General features: G+C 35.2%; 1 protein-coding gene across 6 annotated transcripts in view; it reads right to left on the bottom strand.

The window, feature by feature from the left end:
- GAPcenA (GTPase activating protein and centrosome-associated) overlaps positions 1-21,309 on the bottom strand; it is a 772,500-nt gene that overhangs the window by 485,823 nt on the left and 265,368 nt on the right. For all 6 annotated transcript variants that reach the window (XM_081765583.1, XM_081765580.1, XM_081765582.1 and 3 more), the window contains one exon: positions 14,955-15,080. In XM_081765583.1, the coding sequence (XP_081621709.1) occupies positions 14,955-15,080 (126 nt within the window). The remainder of the gene's footprint in view (positions 1-14,954; positions 15,081-21,309) is intronic.

The following is a 21,309-nucleotide window of genomic DNA, read 5'->3' as shown; positions in this document are numbered from 1 at the left end:
TACGCTAAGCGGGGCCACATTATATTGAAAAGAATATGCTAATGTACTAAAAAGAATATCCGTAGAAAAAAGCTGAAAAATATGCTAAACGTATTGAAAAGAATATAACATATTGAAAAGAATATGCTAAAATATATATAAAGAGCTGATATAGCGATATTCTTAGCAATTGCTAAGAGGATGCTACGCATATCAGAAATGTTGTGAACATATCGCATATTTCTGTGGTTATGTGCTTAGTTTATCGTGAGAATATATACTTGTGTTGTGCGGAATAGGAACAAGGCTGTGCAAATTAGATGCTCTGGCCTTACAGAAACTTCCGTCTAGGCATTCACCTCGTGGGACTGAGGAAAACCTTAATCTTCCTGACCAGCCGCAGCCCACGTTCGCAGTTCGTTTCAACGCTCGATCTACCTACTTTATTACGGTTTTTTTGTGTTGGAGAGTCTGGTAAGGGCACCAAGACAGTGAGGACAAATCTGTACTGCTTAAAAATGTTTACGTGTTAAAATTTGCTTTATATTGTTCTTTCAACCCGTAATTCAATATGTATTATATTCTTACAGCAGTATGCTTTATTTCCTAGTACTTTAAGTCTATGGTTATTAGTTATTATAATTATTGCATCATAATCCTCCTTCTCAAAGCTCATTCAATTAGTATGAAATTCTAACCTTGGCAGTTTGCAACATTGCAAACCTTCACCAACAGGCAATACGTGGCGAGAATATTTCCATCCACACTCGCATCGAAATTCCCAGCCTTTGTTTACAATCAGTACAATATGTTTCTGTCGCCTTATCATGAAAACAACGCTGTCCAGCGAACCTAACGGTCTTTTGCTTTCTCTGTTTATTGTTTACAACACAAACTGCAACCTCCAATATTGCCAGGCGTACATGGCTTTCTTACAGTTTCGAACAAGAACACTTGTACAAAATTGAGTGAGTATTATATGTAAGATTGTATTACATCATAATTAAATCGATGTGTCGTAACATTAATGTTTCAGTCATCTCAAAAATAACAATTTATGTAGTAATAATAATTTATCCATGACAGTGCAGAAGTAGGTACATTCAGTTTGACGATTTATGTGCCTGGCAACCATGAATTAACCATGTAATTTGAGAAGCAAAGTTTTGACGCTCGCACTACAATTGTTGTTTGTAAACAATCCTCCATCCTAGAGTGAACGGACAATACATGGATTGACGTCCTTCGGCGAGCAAACTATACAGGGAAAGAAGCAAGAAAGCAGCCTTGAACTGGTATGTTATACACCAGCTGTGGAACAGCTTATGGACGTCCGGCAACACCTGTGTCAGATGAAAACATTGCCGCTGTGGAACAAATGATTCGAGAAAATCCTCGAACAACTTTCAAGGACATTGAATCTACAGTGAACAATGGATCGCCAGCAGTAACAAAAATTCTTCATGATCATCTTCGGCTCAGGAAAGTTTCATCTCGTTGGGTGTCTCACATTTTTACTGGTGATGAGACTTGGATCTATCAATTTGACCCTGAAAATAAACGCCAGTCTACAGTTTGGATCTTTCCATACGAAAATCCACCCACCAAAGTGAAGCGACCGCGAAGTATGGAGAAGAAGATGGTCCCAACTTTCTTCTCCAAATCTGGCCATGTTGCAACTGTTCCACTTGAAGAACAAAGGACTGTTACTGCTCAGTGGTACACCACTGTTTGCCTAACAAAAGTGTTCCAGAAGCTTCGGGAACGGCGTCCAAGAACTGGATTGCGTGGGAACCTGCTTCATCATGACAACACGTCCGCACACACGGCCAACATCACAATTCAGTTTTTACAATCTACGGAGGTCAAACTTATGACTCATCCGCCGTATAGCCCTGATCTGGCCCCGTGTGATTTTTTTCTGTTCCCTAGGATCAAAGATCGCATGCGTGGAAAGAGATTTTGCTGTCCTGAAGAAGCTGTAGTGGCTTATGAGAATAAAGTTTCAACACTTGAAGAAAACGACTGGCAACACTGCTTCCAAACATGGTTTTCGAGGATGCAAAAGCGTGTACAGTGTAATGGTGAGTACTTTGAGAAAATTTAAGTGTTAAATTGATTTTAAGTATGGGGGGCAACCTCAGTAGCGTAGCTAGATTTTTTCAAGGGGGGCCAATGAAGGGCCCAAGAAAATTTTGAGGAGGCCCATCTCCAATGAATTGAAAATTTTAATCACACACAAACACACACACATTATCTATCTATGGAATGATTTTGAGTTCACATTTGAATATTTCCAGATCACTTCCATAATACTGGGCCATAGACTCCACAATGTTGTAATTAAGAAAGTTTTCACTTTTTAGAGGTGGAGTGGTGATTCATCTAATGATTTTGCTACGTGATCCAAAGCGTTTTTCCGTTTCAGTGATTTTCTTATCAATAGTCGGCAGAAAAATGTCTCTTAGTATATTATCTTTAAAAAATTCATTTTCTGCCTCCAATGAAGGAAGAGATTCATCCAAAATGAATTTGTGATATTTCGATGGCAAACGTCTAGTTCATTTCCACGAGGAACCCCTCTATTCTATCTGTTTCTCGCTCTGGAATTTCAAGACCATTTTTTTTCTTTTTTTGCATATCCACAATTATTCTTGATAAATCTGATCGAATGTTGTTCGTTGAGAGTCATATTCTGCAGACCTCATCTTCGACAGCTTTTGAACTAGTGAATCCATAAAAATCAAATCTTCCGACATGTCTGCATCTACTTACGATAAGGCGAAGCTCAAAGTTACAGCATGGTAGCAGTCATCTCAAGTTTTACCAGTCCGAAACATTCCCTCTCGTACAGATCACACTAATTTTCCGGATGGAATGATGGAAATAAATAAATATCACAAGTTCCAGATTTGGCTTCATACTGCATAATAATATAAATAGTTGTTTGATAGATAAACTGTATTAATATTAATATTAATAATAATAACAATAATAATAATAATAATAATAATAATAATAATAATAATAATAATAATAATAATAATAATAATAATAAGTAAAAAGTGATGTACAAGGACAAAAGTGCTTACGAGACAAACGTCGCACAGAAGCAGGAACTGAACTCTAACAGGACACTGATTTACCGTTCCAGCCCATTTTAAATTATAAGCCTTGCTCTTGAAGCTTAAGTTTCACTTTAAAGTAAACTGTCAATATTTATCATGTATTCTTAGTATTTCAAGAAAATGTCACGATTTCACGCTCTAAAAATATGGTACCCTAATCAGTGATGAAACTAGACATTTGGTGCCCAGGGCAAATTTTGAGATTAGTATCCCTTTCATCTACATCTATACCAACAAACGCACAGATTAGTTTGTTGGCGCCGGGGCAACTGCCCCGATTGCAGTATCTTGTTTTGGTCTGGCCGTTGTGGCATTATTTGTGGTTACTTTAACCCCTGAACTCTAAAACTGAGTAATGAATGTGCCTTTACTTTATTAAGATGATGAAGTGAGCACTCTTTGAAGCAAAAGGAGGAAATGTGTTTTTCTTTCCCTAATATCAGTGTTAGAACAGACATTTCAATCGGGACTCCTTACACTAAAAGAAGTATACGCGGCCATTATCTTTCTGTCGTTTGTTCACCTTCACTAGTTTTTAGAATTTGATGTGAATTCATGTACACAAACACTTCACACCCACACCGAATTGTTAAAGATCAGAGGTAGAACATCAGCTTAAGATTCGGAAGATGGTGTGATTGATCCCTCGTGGATAAATATTTCAACTGATGAGATTACCATGATTCTTCCTTGGTGTCACTAAGAAAATTTTTATGGACCTACTTACTTGTTTCCCTTATTTCTATTCTCTGAGTCTCGGACGTTTCAAAGCTTTAAAATAAATTTAAATGTAGTTGAAATAACGCTACTATCCTGTAGTCGATGCTAAATTAATATTGTCAGTTTTGAGATTAGATTTGAAGAAGGGGCATTAATTAGTATATCCTGTAGAAAATTCATGTCACCACTGATTTACTGTTCTGCATAATTTCTACAATGTAATTTTCTCAGAAATGCATATTTTGGCGGAGAACTAATATAAATCTGTGATAACAACGGATATTCACTGACTGAACTTACTGAATGGAATATCTGTGGACCAGTCCAACAAACTCCTTATATATATATCTGATTACTAAGTATCAGATAACAGGATGATACAACCTGGTCATGGGAGTAATTACCACTTTTACACAAAATAGTATTACTGCCGCGACCAAGTTGTATCATCTCGGTATCTTACCTGATGGTTAGTAATCAGGATATTGTAGCACTGGCTCTGTGATAAATTTCAGAATTTCTCTAGTAGTAGCAGTTTTGGGATTAACCTGCAGTTAAAATCGTTTAAAAGAAAATACTTCTGAACGATTTATTTATAAAGAATCAATGATTTTTGTTAGCCTCATTTCCCCAGACACTATTTAGTAGTATAGGTCCACCAAGAGCTGACTCCATTTTCCTTGGACATCGCTAGTATCGCTCATTAACATCGCAGCAGAAGGTTTCTATTTAGTTGCCACGGCCAAGAGCGTTAGGAAACTAGACGTACTAGAGACAAGACCAGAAGGTAGTCGAAAAGTAGAACTAGTATCAGTAGCAAATAGTAGGTGTTGGTAGTATTCAGTATTTTAATTTTCTCGAACGATTGACATACGAATAGCAGAGATAATGACAAAAACAATAAAAACTTCCGCTCTCTTCTTTTATTGTATATTATAACAAGACGGTTCGATATTATTTGATAAAAATAATAATAATAGCAAACTATCTAGACCCTAATGGACGCTATGCATTTGTTCTATGTCGCCATAATCGATAGAAATTAATTACTTAGTGTACGAAGACTTCTTTCGTCCAACACGAGTGTACTGTTTTACTGCAGTGTATGCTATTTGTAAGTAAGCATCTCTTATTTTAGTATGACTTTCAAGATCGAAGCGAATGAGAATGACGACTTATTTTTTTTCTGGTTCTTTGTCGAAAACAAAGAAGATAACCAGATAAGGGACAGAGGTTTAAAGAAACGTTCAGATGGTGAGGTCAGTGCAAGCACCTTACAGATTACGAATTAGATCTTGCTGTACTACAAACAAAAACGAGTCTGGAGATTTTTTCTCGGAACGCAGACTATTGCGACATACGGTATTTTGCAACTGGTAATTCTGTTGTCGAGAGATGTTTCGGTAGTAGTTTCACTTGTGGCCACTATCAACTCACCGTTTGTCGACCTATAGCAGCATCACTCTGTGCGTGGGGAGGCCAAGATTTTGAGCATGGGGGCCTCCCTTAGCTCCGCTACTGGGCAACCTTAAAATTTTAAACAGAAACCCCCAATTTTTATTGCAGATTCGGATTCTGCGACCAAAAATAAGCAACTTTTGCTGGAAGTACTTCGTTATTCTACTAGATGGCTCTGTGTTCGCCAAAAAAAAAATAATTGAATATCATCGTACCGACGACCCTTAGCTTTGCGATCTGATATATTTCCGAAATGATAAAAAATATAACGAATCTAGTTACGCAAGAACGTACCCATGTCAGGGGCCTATAAAATTCTGTGAACAACAAGTGCTCTAGGGGTCCCATCATTGGGCCTCGGGGGCCGAGGTGGCTCAGTGGTAGAGCGTTCACCTGTGGTGCTTGGGGTCCCGGGTTCGATTTCAGTTCCCGCCAAGTGAACTTTGTGGTGGACAAACACCGTGTGCGTGGGTTTCCTCGGATTCTCCTGTTCCCTCCCACTTTCTTCATTCCATCATTTCATTCATTACTCATCATCACCGTCTCCTTTAGCCTAACCGGCATAACCGTCGGACGTAAAACTCAAAGATTTCATTTCATTTCATTTCCATCATTGGGCTTCAGGGAACAACTTGAAAATTTGAAATGGAAACCCCCTTCTTTATTGCAGATTCTAATACTGTGATTAAAAATAAGCAAATTTTACTTGAAGCACTTTTTCGTTATTCTGCTAGATGGCTCTGTAATCGCAAAAAATTGAGTATTATGGTATGCATGTACGTCATCTCGAGAAATACTTTGCAATTTTAATACTTGTCCAATAATTTTAAAAGATCTATTCAACATAAAATGAAGTTGCCTTTATCTCCCCAAAATTTCAAATATAAACCCTCTACTTTAAGGCTAATTTGGATTCTGCGACCAAAAATACGCAAGTTTTGATTTAAGTATTTTTTCGTTATCCTCCTAGATAATACATAAATCGCAATAATAATAATAAAATTAATAATAATAATAATAATAATAATAATAATAATAATAATAATAATAATAATAATAATAATAATAATAATAATAATAATAATAATAATAATATTTAATAATATCATTATACGTCACCTGAGGTTGATAAATGAAAAGCTGGTTCAAGAACTGGATATGCAGTATGATGTTTTTGCTAAGACTTGCAAACAAATAGTTATGAACATGTTTGTAATAATATTCTTCAAGAACTGAGATTTTTCTGTGAGATTGTGGACACTGGAAGTTGATTAACGCCAGCTCTCCGTTGGGACATGAAGTTTCAATTAATAATCGGACATAGTGTAAAAAGACAATTAAGTTATTCATTTTTGTCATGTTTATGTGGATATTATAATGACGATTTGATTTGAATATAGACCATGTGATTTTACCTGAGAGGTAAAAGTGAAAGTGAACACGTAATGTTAATTGGTGAATATATTAAAATTTAAAATGAAACTATCAGTTTGTTGTTATGGTTATGTAGATGTGCGTAATTACGATTTGATTTGAAACTACATGTAGTTCCATCTGAGAAGTGAAAGTAAATGTGAATATGTAAAGCTGATCGATAGATCAATTAATCATTAGAAAAGAGAGCAAATGTGCGTTTATAAAATTGGTGGAACAAATAACATTTGACCAGAAGACATATGTATGTCATCCCTATGGCATGTTCTATAAATACTTATCGTTGGTCGTAAATTACGGTCCAGTAACGTAGAAGCTATTAGATATTGGTGGCAGTAATCATTGGTACAGAAAATGTCTTAACACACAAGATGTATTTCAATTGGTTTGTATTCGAGCTCTCATAATAAAGTTGTAACGCTCTCGATGATACAAGGATGGGGCAATCGCGAAAGGTCATGTGCAGAATTTAACGAAAAAATTTAGCGTTCCACACAATCCCACTTCGAGATCTACTGTCGAGTGCATTGTAAGACGCGTCGAGGAAACGGTAACTATAAAAGAGTTTAACATTCCTGGTCGACCGAAATCGGCGACAAACAGCTTGATGTTGCACTCATTTGATGAAAATACTCACCTTAGCATTCATATAGCTGCTGAACAACATGAGATTAGTCACATGTCTGCAAAAAGAATGTTGAAGAATACAAAGTTCCGCCCATACAAAATTCATCTGATATATCAGCTGAATGAAGATGTATTTGATCACCGTGTAGAATTTTCTGAAGATATGATGAAACAAACCAATGATGATCCACCACCACTATTGTATTTTCTGATGAAGCCACGTTCCACCTAACTGGTTACATTAACAGATATAATTGTAGGTTCGATTTGAAAGCAATAATCCTGAAAACTTGAATATCTGAGAAACAGTGCTAAATAGTACAATAACTGTTCCCCTTTTTATTAGTGACAATTTGATTTTTTAACTGTGTGAGAAGATGCTTCGAAATCAAATAGTTCCATCAATGAGACACTGTAGAAGGCAATTTTGCCCACAGATGGTTCCAGCAAGATGGTGCAAGACCACACTACATTATAAATATGCGGCAATTTCTTAACACGGAATTTCCTAAACAACGGATTGGCAGAAGAGTGCGAGGTTGAGTGGCCCGCTCGTTCTCTGTTACCCTGATTTATCATCACTAGAATATATTTTCTGGGGTTTTCTAAAAGTCCGAGTATACCAAACAATGCCAACCAGTTTGGATAATCTTCGTCAAAGGGTTATTGATGAAGTTGCACGTATTGTACTGAACATCATCAGGAATGTAATATTTATCTTTTACCATCGAATTGCTCACTGTCAGACCAAGAAAAGGGCGCAATTTGAGCACATGCTGTGAAACATCAGTTACATTTTCTCCTGATCATCTGCAAATTCTAGACAACCAAGTCGTGAGAGGCAAGGGGACACACGATAGTCAAGTTCTTCGAGAAAAACGGAAAGACAGTATGTGGCTGGTAAAGCTGATGTGTAGTTACGCATTCCGCAGCTAGCGTAGCAGTAAATTAAAATAGCAGGAAGACATGACAACGTCCTTTACTTTCGAATTTCATGTGAAACGGAATATAGTTAGTGTTCAACGAAGTTAGGGTTATGTTAAATCCACGTGTATCAGCCACACTTAACTAAGAATTTAACTGATCTTGGAGAACGCATTTAAAAATCAGATGGATATACTGACTCTGGGATGTAGGAAAGAGTGTGCCAAGAATTAGACTATCAGACTGATGTATGTTGAATAACAAATTTCACTCATCTTGAGCATCTTTGACAATTGTCAAAGATATATCCGCTGTTTTTACTAGGGTCTTTGGTCATTCTACTCGACACGGTGGAATATTATCTATGTTTATCTATGTTTACTAATCGGTCAACTTGAGCCAAAGGCAAAAACAAAAACATAATAAAAATGCAAAAAAATCGTGAACTGCAGTACATGGATACAAGTAGATTTGTACTACAACCATTTCAAGTTTTGGTTTTTGGCTATTTCCAAAACTAAGAAATGAACATGCTATGCATTCCTCCCGGGAATTGAGAGAGCATACTAACGTACACATGTCAAAATTCAGAGAAGAATTTCTAGGTACACCTGGAATATAACTAGGATGTCCTTTTTCTTAAAGCTTTACTTTATTTTAAGCATTTATCATAGTTCGCCAACTAAGTTTCGAGACTGGCGAACCGATCGAGAGTAACCGATTGCTGAATCTCACGGAGAAAATTCAAGTTAGAGTAACATCCGACGAAAGTTCTGTGAAGAGTTGGTTGTTTTGCTGCAGCAGGCGTGAGAGTTACGTGATAGTACTTCAAGTGAATGTTGCGCCATCTGTTGTCATGAATACGAAAACAGAACAGAAGGTACCAATCAAACTTGTGTTAAACCTGAAGATTGGAGAATATAGTAACAGGAAAATTCTGGAACAAGATCTTCAGGAAAGAAAACTTTGTACCTGATTTTTGCTACACACGCTGACTGACTAGCAAAAGTACTGATGAGTTTCTGAGACGTAAGTTGGTAAAAATGTCATAGAGAAAGCAAGATTGGTTCAAAGAGATCATATCTGATAACAAGTCACTGTTTCATGCCTATGAGTCTTCAACAAAGAGCATATCAGCATGTTGGGTACATAAAAATTCTCCGCAGTCGACGGAAGCGTGTCTTCAAAAGTCACGCGTGAAGACGGTGGTCATGTTTCTCGACTGGAGAGGTGGTTCACAAAGAACTCATGCCCGAGGTTCACACCATCACAGCAGCACCTTACAAATATATTATGATTCGGTTGTTGAGGAGATTTGAAATTTTGTGAGATCTGAAGTTCTTTATTCTTAGAAGTGGCTCCCCACCATGACATAAAGCCTCGTCAGAAGAGTATTGCTACTGAGCAATTTTTGGCCAAGAAACATTTTGCCTGCATCAATCACCCCGTTAATCTCCCGACGTAGCCCCGGCAGATTTTTTTTTTTTTTTTCTCCAATGTAAATTTAAGATGATGAACTACATTTCCGATATCCATCAATGCTGTTGCCAATGAACTGTACAGAGTCACAGAACAAGACTTCCAAATAGAGATCTTACAGTTCTACATCCATTACACGAGCTAATGAAAGAGGTGCAATGTATGTAAGATAATAACACGTAGTTACGGTTATTCTGATTTTCGTTTCTTTTTTATGCTACCAGTCTCGAAACTTAGTAGACATAACTAGTTATTTATCCCCTATGCTTTCCAAAAGTTCATTGTTGGAAGAAAGGTTGTAAGAAAATAATAATAATAATAATAATTTCTATATACATTTTTGTTTCTGAAGTTTCATGAGACCACTAATTTCATTACCAGGAAGCATGTATGTGACAGGATTCATACAAAAATATTGAACTCAATTTCCTTGAATTTTTCACGTTTTCCAGGTATAAGTTTTGCAATTTCCAGGTCTAGTGAAAGAAACTAACAGTAAGAGAACACACACATTTTAAGAATAATAAATTTATATATTTAAGAATGGCCACCTTTCTCCCCAATGAACGATTACTTTATTGTCTTAGAAAGAGTAGGTGTCAGTTCTGAGGTTGCAACGATGAAATTCTAAAGAACTGCTTCTCTAGGTCAGTATCGCTTTCAGAAAAAGTGAAAAGGTTACTAGTGCGCCCATTATATCAACAAAGGTGCATTTATGAATATTGTACCGGATCGGTTAAAGGGAAAAAAATATTAACTTGACAAACCTACAATGGGAATTAAGTAAGTACGTTTGTTCCATACTTGAATACATTCAAAATATACCAAAATATTGAATTCAGCTTCCCTGATATTTCCAGGTCTTTTACTGGATATGATCGATTTCCCTGAACTATCCGGGAATTTTTCTTCCAAAATCAATTTCCCTCAGATTTCCAGGTTATCCAGGTTTTCCAGGTTGTGTATGAACCTTGTGTGAATGAAGTAACTGCTCCAGCTGCTACCCTTTTCAAATGCTGATGCGTTATAACTGAAAACAAACACCGAAAAAGTTCCACATGTGTAACTTCGTTCTCGAAAAATGTGTACAGTGTTTTATCGTTATCATCAATCTGAAAGATTTTTGGAAGACTTGTGGAAGTCTTATAACAAGCAGTATTCGTAAGTAATGTGTCTGCAACAACATTCTTAGAGCTGAGTTTTCTGATATCTAGATATATTTATGCATAGTTTGAGAACGATTTCTTTGAAAAACAACATTTTCGTATAAGAAAATTGCATTTATCCCATGAAAACCTTTGACTAAGCAAAACGCAGTAGCGAAAAATACTCAAGATGATGGTCTTTCTCGAGCCACAACTTTTTAAATATTCGACATAGTTACAACTGTAATGCAGAAAAATGGATTTGCATAAATTTGACACACACAATAAACTTTCGGTTGTACAAAAATGTTAACAAAAGTACACAATAATTAGTGAAAAAAAGAAAGGATGTACTGCGTGATTAACAAAATCATATTTTTGGAAAGTAAACAAGGTGCCATCGCTGGCAGAATACTCATTCCAAAACAAGAAGTAAAGTTCCTATGTACATCAATGAAGGACCACATCGTTTCAAAGATATATGTTGCAAAAAATTAAAAAAATAAAAATCAATTCTTAAAACGCTCTATTTGAAAATTATGTGGCCTATCCCTGGAGATTTTAGGGATTGTGTAAAAATTAATATAATTTATATATAATATTCATGTTTTAGGGCTCATAGTGGTTTGGTCTCTTGTAAATAGTTCAAAAGTAACCAAAACAACACGAAAAAGTGACCGAAAGCTCATCATGCCCCCTTTTTCCTTTGTCAATTTCTCCATCACCTCTCTCTTTGTTTGTTGTTTTGTTTCATCTTTTTTTCTTTACTTTATCTTTTTGAACTTCCCCCTTTCTTAGGTTTTCTAAGTATTCTTTGTAGTTATGGTAAGCTTCTGAGCAAGTGGAACCAGTTCTGGCCTATTTCCAAAATTTTTCATCCCAGACATATATTTAACTTAGCACTGAGAGTTCTCAAATCTATGAAATATTCAAATTCATCACCTACTCTTAAGAAGAACGTACAAGCATAACACAAGACGAACAGTACGAACCTCCCCCCCCCCCCATATTTTATATATATATATATATATATACAACGCTGAGCGGAGCGTTAACTATTACGAGAGAAAACTAAAAGATTATTATGATAGAAGACAGAATCGATACAAAAGGGTTCTCAACTCCACCTTGAGAGCTTAAGCATTCACGAACCATTCACTGTGTTTTAGAAAGAATAAAAGCTGAAGAGAGAAGAAAGCTGATTGTTTCACATGTTGCAGTAAATACTGAAGCTTCAGAAGAGTAATGAGTACCAAGTTTCTGCCTTTTCCATTTATTTTTATAATACTTTTTCTTAGAAAACTGCCAATGCAAAACATAAATCACACGAAAAAGTCACTTTACCTCCCCAAAAAGTAACTGTTAGTGGCAAATTTGAAAAACGGTAACTTTTAGTGACAAACTTGAAAAAAAAAAAAAAAAAAAAAGTAACTTTTAGTTAAAAAAAAAAAAAAAAAGTGACTCGCTATGAACCCTGATGTTTCAAAATCCTCCGCTACATGCAAAACGAGTTTTCTTTAGAGGAAATCTGGGATTTGTAGCGCATCTTTAAGTACGAACACATCCTTAGTAAAAATTGCTCTGCAGGTGACAGGGGATTCTGAAATATGAATATTTAAGTAAAAACAATATTAGTTTCTACGTAGTGCCTCCAATCGCCTTTGGTAACTCCAATAAGTTTCAATCCAGGAGATTTAAAATTGAATTTTCACATTTTCTGCTGCTTATAAGTGGAGCACATTTTCCTCCAATGTTGGTATGAATTTAGTTTCACGTTTTGAGTGAGTATTTCATCGCCGATTTTTGTGAATATACGATAATTACCTTGCATAATTGAAATAAAACTTTCGTTTTCTCTTTCTTTCAGGTTGTATTTTCTTTCGGGAATAACTTCAACTCAAGGAGTCAAAGGTCTGATACAAGCTACATACTAACAGACAGCGATAGTAGCGCCTGTCTTAGAACTGAGTGTTTTAGCTAATAAATAATAAATATCATATATTTTGAAACAAATTCTGTGTAAATATAAAAATCACACGTAGTTGATGCCATCGTCACACAAATGATTAGTAACTGCCTGTATCTAATAACTTTCAACCGGTGAGAAAAGCGAGATTTATTATAAGGAAATAAATAAGAAGAGAAAATACGAACATAAATACAAAAAAGGAGCACATACAGAGGAACACATTTATCTTGATATGCACTTGTAACATTTAAAATAGATACAAAACTCTAAAGTTTCGTACCATGCAAACATCAACAGAGGGATATTATGTGACATTCTATACGAAATCACCAGATTAGCAATGTTCCCAACTAAACTTATTTTTTAATGGGCCTACGTCTGGTCATCATATATTTTAAATCTATATGTTAAATGAAAATTTACAATATCGCACTTGCTATTCAGTGCTGCAAACTAATAACGCTAATGTGTCAGAAACATCAAAATTTTAGATGCCTCTACAGCAGTAATACGTGTAATGGATGGGACTATGCACACACAAAGTACTTTAGCTGCTAATACAGTGATCATGTTAATACTATGATATCTCAAACCTTCCGAAGAAATAGTGAACACTGGAAAATCTTGCAACACTGTTTAAAGTTAGAATTTATAGTAATTTCAGGAACAAAAACCTATTGATGCAATGTTACAGATCCAAAGGAAAGCAGCAATTCTTTTGAAAAGTTCCAACAGATACACCATTTTGAGTAGAATAGGAATTATTACAAATCTCTTCATATATACCGAAATATTTTAGATATCAAGTTGCTGTAAACGGCATTATGATTTTTATATGCATTGAAAACTACTGGGATTGAATATGATACTTACAAGTACTTTTCCGAAATAAAATCTATTTAAAAAAATAAATTTTCACTTTGTTTTCTTTCCCCTGTTCAAAATACCTCATATTATGAGGGTAGCATTCAACACTAATATTCTTCGAATGTGCATTGCCGCATCCGTCTGATTTGCATTATTACAGTTGTAGAAGCCTTCGAAGATTGACTGGTTTTCGATATTTGTGATATTGTAGGATCCTTAGTTTGTCGACATGTATATTTCAAATAAGCCGAGTTGGCAACTTGTTTATCAGGTAGTATAGCATAACATATCAGTGTCCCTTTATCGATATTTGCATGGTAAATAACTTTAGGGTTTCATGACTACTAATTTAAAAGTTGCAAGAGCGTATCAAAGTAAATGGTCCACCCTGTATATGGTTTCGCCTTCTGAATAGTAATTAACGAAATAAATTTAAATTTCTATCGTAATTTATAATTTATGTATAGCACTGTCGAGAGGACTTGGAATTGAAGTTGTTTTTCTTAAATTTTATTTTATTTTACTATTTTACGCGGCATGATATAATTAAAGTAAACAAGATTTTTTTGTTTATAACAAACAAGTATGACAATAAAGAGCAAGGTGTGTATTTTATAGGAGGGTGTGCAGTTCATAGTAGATTTGTATGTTGTAAGCAGAATTGACAAAGCGACTAAATAGAGACGTTGGATTTTCAAGGGGAGATTTATAGTAACTATACGAGAGATGAAGAGAACCTTTCTATTACGAAGGATAAACTATATTGTGCTGTTTTGGTGGTAGTTTATCTTTGGTAGTTGGCAACCTAAGATAGAAGAACGTGCAAGTCTACTATGCCGTATCGCAACTCGCACCAGCATCATTTGAAGTTTGATCCCTGTTTTTGACAAAGTGTGCTCCAGCACCGCTCTTCCTTCGATAAAAGCCATCATTGTTATTTTTGTTCCTGTTTTATCCTCTATAACCAAGAGTCGAAAGTCCAGGGAAGAGTTGAAAGCTTGGAAATGCAAGGAATATTCAGGAACTGCACAAATCTGTAAGTAAAATGGTGTTACGATTTGTGTTTTGAATTATTCCTGCCAAATAATACAAATGCTAATATGTCTCATGTATTCAATATATTTCCTAGAAATTCGACTTAAAATGTCAGGTATTTTCTCATTCGTTTCTAACTATTAAACACTATACCAAGCTACTATTAATAGTATGCAGAAACACGCTTACCTCCATTAACCTATTGAGCTGATAGAGCCTCATATACAGGTTTTCAAACCCATCTTTAAAAAGATCTCTCAATCCGTAATCAAACATAAGTTTAACCAACACACAGAAAGCTTGCTCTTCAGGCATCTAAACGAAGAAATGAGGGAGAAAATATATCAATATTGTTGTGTGTATTTATAACCATATTTATAATTTATAACCATTATTTATAATCATATTTTCTAATAATTACAGCACATTAAGACAAATCACTTACAAGTTAGCAAAAAGAAAGGAAAAAAAAAAAAACCTTCTCGAACATACATTGCTGTCAGAAATGCATCTACTGACAGCCTTGATAATGACGCTTCGGCATGCCAATCTTATCAGATAATTGCTATGAGGTTGCCTATATGAGAGAAAGTGTTTATTTATATAGCAGACAATAACAATAATTAGCGTGGAAGGAAAACGAAACACTTGTAATATTAAGAGAGACAGACTAAAAACTTGTCGAAATGTTAGGTACCTCCCTGTTCATTTATGTTATCTTCTTAATAACGTACCTTCTCTTCATTCTTGTTACTTCACCAATAATAGGAAAAGATCCATGAATATGACAAATCTAGGTAAAATTACATACAATACACGTTTATTAGAATCTAAGCTAGTTGTATTATTAAGTTATTGTTGATCGGTTTGCACTTTCAACATAATTTTTCACTACTAAGGCTATGAGTCCTTACGAATCGTGAATCTTAGGTTAATGTTGTGTCCATTCGCACCTGTCTCCTGTCGCAAAGGCGCACGCTATCTACGTAGACATAAATGGAGCTTGTCCATCAAGAGGCATTACAATTAGATTTCCCTGTTAGAGTACAAAATATTTTATTACATATTTTACACTGACTCAGCAACATAGTGTTCAACCCAAGTGCACGAAATCCTGAATTTGATCCGAGTATTTTCCTGGCTTTGTAATGATATATTCTGTATGTCGTCTTAATGTTACGTATTGATGGACTAACAGTGAAATGAACTAACAGTGGACTAACAGTGATGGACTACACAGCACAGTTCAGAGGAAGTTAGCTGATAGGAACAACGTGTGTTCGTGTCCTCCTCTAGCAATGAGAAAGAAAACCATTTCTGAGGCCATTGGTGAAATGGCAGATAATGGCTATGTATAAATGTGGAAAATCAACAGACTGCTAAATAGCTATTGGTGAGTAACCCCCCCCCCCCCTACACACCTAAACGATATACCAATATTTGGCATTTGCTTCTGTTAAAGACAGGCCTAAGAGTGTTCTTGCAAAGATGACTAGCCCTCGGGATTGTAACAGTTTTTAAAAAAGAAAAAAAGAAAGGAAGCAGCAAAAACTGGACAATTTCTGATCAGCTGATCATTCATTTAATTAAGTTGAACACTATTATTTAGTAAGTCAATGTCAGACCCATATGTGTATGTTTAAAAAGCGATGACACTGCCATCTGTGATTGTGGGTTTATCGAGCAACTTTACTGTTCTAGTCATATACTAGGAACAGGTAACAATGTGTAGCAGAATTTTCGTCTGCGTTAACTGATGTAGAGTGCGTAAAAAGGGAGTGTTTTACTCTTCCCAATATATTATTCGGATCCCTAGTCCTAAAGGAAGTTTGTGTGGTATCGTCAAAATATTATAATATTATGTAAACAGTGTTGAGTTGGATCGCATACGGCGAGAATTCTAAGTATTCTAAATTTTAATCTATTATTTTGCCCTTCTTGCGATAAGTTTTCTTCGATTCCCGCTCAGTGTATATATTGCATTAATCACTTTAATGAGATTTCAAATATTTGTAATGTAAATTCCACTTGACTTATCAATCTATAAAATTTTGGAAATCTTTAAAATGAAAATTTTTAAAATTATTTTCAAGATTAAACTACAAATTAGAAACCGCTTTCAATGGCATTAAAAGTGTGTAAATGACCATACAACTAATTGAAAGGAAAGGAAAATTATCTTTGTTATTTTTGGTTAAATTGTTCTTGTTAATCATATTATTGGATATTTTTTCAAAATTAAACTCCTTGCCCAAACTTCCGCATCAAAGGAGTGAATCGAACCTTTCGGAAGTAGCAGTTTACCCATTTTTGGCGCATTGCTGCTACAGAATGGTTTAACAATTGATAGAATCACACAGAGAAATATGCGTGCTTCTCTTCCTGCAATGCAAAGAACGTTTAATGAAGAGACAGGAAAATTAGCAAAACATGCTGTCATATGTAACTTTGAAGAAACTGTTCTTGACAGATATTTCAAGGACTCACAAAAGAATTCGGTACCGTGGGAGGAAAAAAAAAGCGCAAATATGGAATAAAGGTTTGTTTAGTGATGAGTCACCATATCAGTCCTAATTACACACTAAGGGTTAGACTACCACACACTCAAAAATTCTTTCAAGATTACCTTTCACCTCGTGTCGAAGGAGGGGGTGATGCAGTAATGGTGCGGGATTGCATGACATCACCTGTTGCCTTACTACGGTTCAAAGGTAATTCCATGAATTCCACTGAATTCATTTCCACAATGAAAGAAAATATGATTCCTTCCGCGAGAAACTCCTGCATTGTTACTTTGTTTCTCAGCAGGATAATGCGCCATGGCACAAATCTGGGCTAACAATGAAGTGGTTTAATGAGAATGAAATTCCTCTGTTACCATGCTCAAGTTGAAGTCCCGACTTGAACCAGACTGACCACCTCCGGAGCAAGACTGAAGCAAGAGTGACAGTCTATTGAGCAGCAAACAAGAAGGAATTATTGGACGGAATGGCAGAGGTGTGGAATGTCATTACACCGCAAGAATGTTTAAAGTTGGTTGGAAGTATGCCTAACCATGTATTAAAAAAGCCCATGGAGTAGCGACAAGGTATTGAAAGACATACTGAATGCATATGATGCAAACTGTAATTATGGAAACATTAATATACAGGTTTATTTTCACAATGTTTTTTTTTTTTTTTTCATGGTCTTATACTTTTGATTGATACTCTCTGCCTCTGTACATGGTCTGCCCAATTACACAAACTAATTCAAATATAACATTATATCAATAACAACTATGAACTAAAATGGGATACCAGCGCTATACTCAATGGAGAAAAATTAGATGCCAATAGATATTATAAAAGGTTTGTGTTTAATTCTTCTAACTTTACTAATACAATGTACACTCATGTCCAAAATTATTGTCGCATGTCTGTAAATACGTTGTCGTAGGAACATAATTTGATAACGAATTCGCCCGGTATTTCTTATAATGTTAGTATGTGTATAATCGGCAAAGATATGTATGTGGCAAATTTTATGTCAAAAGAGCAGTAAATAAAAACAATAACACGAAAATAAAACTTTCTTGTCCATTTAGCAACATTTTGTTTTACTCATTCTTATTTTCGTATTTATAATTCTTTTCCTATAAAATTTACCCCAAATATACATTTCCCAATTATACACATAGTAACAATATTAAAAGTACCCTGCAAAATCATTATCAAATTATATTCTTACAAGAAGACAGTTATAGATATGCGAATCATTTTGGACATGAGTGTACATAAAGCTGGATAAGCGAAAAGGAATCCAATGAACAGGAAATATACGAGATCAGTAGAGTGCTAGAACTGTACCCTTACAAAATTACCTTTCCTTTGAAAGTAACTTTAGAAACAAATAGAGTTTAGCGGTGGTCAGCCGTCTCTAACCACTTTTGGCAAATATTGTAATGGATTACTATGAAAGAAATTTGAAATTCATAAAATACTATCCATATGCATAAAAATGAAAGTCACTATGCTTATGGCTTCGTAACTCTTGAACAACCCGACCGATGTCCATCAAATTTTGAACATACATGAGGTTTGGTCCTGGCCTGGCTTTTATCATTTCACTTCGACAATACAACGAGGGAAGGGGGAGATTTGTAAAAATACATAGAAATGACAGTGACTATTTTTCTGACTTAATAACTCTTTAACCACCTGACCGATCTCGATCAAATTTTCAACATAGATGACGTTCGAGCGTGGGATGGTTTTTATCATTTTACTTTGACGGTGCAACTTAGGGACGGGATATATATATATATGGGTGTGTGTGTGTGTATGTATGTATGTATGGCGCTAAATTTGTAGCACAAAAAGAGAGGGGTAATTCCTGAGAGCAAAACAAACAAAACAATTCCAATATACATAAGGCGAAAGTGCGTCATCTACGTGTTAAAGGCTGTCGAAAATGTGCGAAAACAAACAAACGCTCCCGAAAATGTGCGATACATTTTACTATTTCACACTATTTAAAAATTAATATCCTGAAATTTACTAAAATACACATCTAAAAAGAAACAAAATAAAAGATACGGACCACCGCACTAAATTTACTTGTTCCCATTTATTGAATTAAATCATGTTTCACTATCACTAAACATTTATTTATGAAGTATGAACAAAATTATAATACACATTCTCGGGAAACTTTCCTTCAGGAGTAAACTACTACTTGTGATTTTTCACTTGAAATGGCACGTACCATATTTTGGAGCTGTTATTGTGTTTATTTATCAAGTATGAACAAAATTACCTGAGTAATTTCTTTAAAGAAAATAAATAAATATTTCAAAAAAAAAAAAAAAAAAAAAACACCTCAAGGATAAATATACTACTTCTGTATATTTTCAGAAGAAACTACTTACGTCACTTACAGGATTTTTTATGATGTAAAAACAAAATTTGCTTATCAGGTTGTAAGAAAACCGCCAAAACCCCAAGAATAAACTACCCTCTCTGCCATGTTATATGATTGTTACTGAAATATTTACTTATGAAACGTAACAAAATAGCATGAGCAGTTTTCGATAAGAACGTCTAAAAAGAACTCACCTGAAGAGTAGGCTACTTCTTGTGGGTCTTTTCAGGAAAAATGACTCTAGAAGAAGGTTAATGGGTTGTTAATATTTGTTTATAAAATATTAACAAAATCGGCTAGGCAGTTTTTGCGCAAATTCTCTATACAAAATTCATCCCAAGAATAAAAGTACTCCATGTGGATATATATTATATTATATATATATATATATATATATATATATATATATTAATGGAGAAACTATTTTTGAAATATAGTGTTGTTAGCGAAATGTATATACAAAGGTGGTTATCAAAATAATAGGAACATCTCGGGTTGAAAACAATTCAGATGTCTGGTTTAGAAAGGGTTGGGAATTAACACTTCCCCTTGCCCGACAATTTCAGTTTCTGAACGTATCTGAATATTTGCAGTTCGTTTTAAAAACACGTGTCCCATGCAGAGTTCCGCTTCCATCTTCTCTCATGAAACTGAATGATGCACTGCACTCAGAGTGCTGTAATGTTCCACTTGCCACCGTTCACGATCTCTATGGCTCCATTTCAGTCACATCAGAGGTGTTCTGAAGGCAAAAGATGGTTCAGTGCCATATTAATCTGGTAAGTTGGATCTTTTATACGTGATTCTAGTATATTGATAATCATCTGTATGAGAGTTATGCACAAAATCGTCTAAGAAGTTTATGAGAAACTGGCCGGAAGAATTTAACATACAATAACAAATTAGTGAGAATTACTCTATGGCCTACGGAACCCGAAAGTTCAATGCCGCGCTCACAACAGCTCTCCAGTGACTTCTGTCCTAGCCAACTGGATCCAGTTTCTACTTTATTTATCTTAATATTCTGCTCCTATCTGCGCCTAGGTCTTCTCCCATTGAATTTCCAGTTAAAACTTTGAAAGCATTTCTACTTTCTTCCATTCTGGCAACATGATCTTGCCATTAGCCTCCTATACTTAATGACCCTAACAATGTTTCATAAACGGTATAACTATGCAATTCCTGTTTATGAAGTTTCCGCCATTCCCCATTTAAGTCCCTCTTGGGTCCGAACATTCGTCTCAGGATTTTATTCTCAAATACTTTAAGTCTGCGTTTTTCCTTCAAAGCAAGCGATCATATTTCGCAATCATACAGCACAACAGGCATGATCATCGTTTTATATATTTTAAGTTTCAAATTCCTCGATAGGATGTTTTTATTCGTAGTGGTAATATGAACCATTAAAGAAAGTTAACGACTCACTGTACAACAAATTTTCATTGTTTTTTCTAAACGATTTAATAATTGAATTTAAGATAATGTTATAAATAGATGGTCGGAAGGGAGGGGGGGGGATGTAAAGGAGTTATCGATATAACCAGTCCCAGGTTGAGTGAAGGACATATAATTTGGCTTTGTTATGATATATAGGAATATCTTGTGGTAATTATATCTATTGCAACTGAGATTAATAATGAGT

The sequence above is a fragment of the Thermobia domestica genome, chromosome 7, assembly GCF_964235325.1.
Source record: "Thermobia domestica chromosome 7, izTheDome1.hap1.1, whole genome shotgun sequence".
Taxonomy (NCBI): Eukaryota; Metazoa; Arthropoda; class Insecta; order Zygentoma; family Lepismatidae; genus Thermobia; species Thermobia domestica.
The sequence above is the reverse complement of the archived record's forward strand: the minus strand, read 5'-3'. Positions and strand labels throughout refer to the sequence as shown.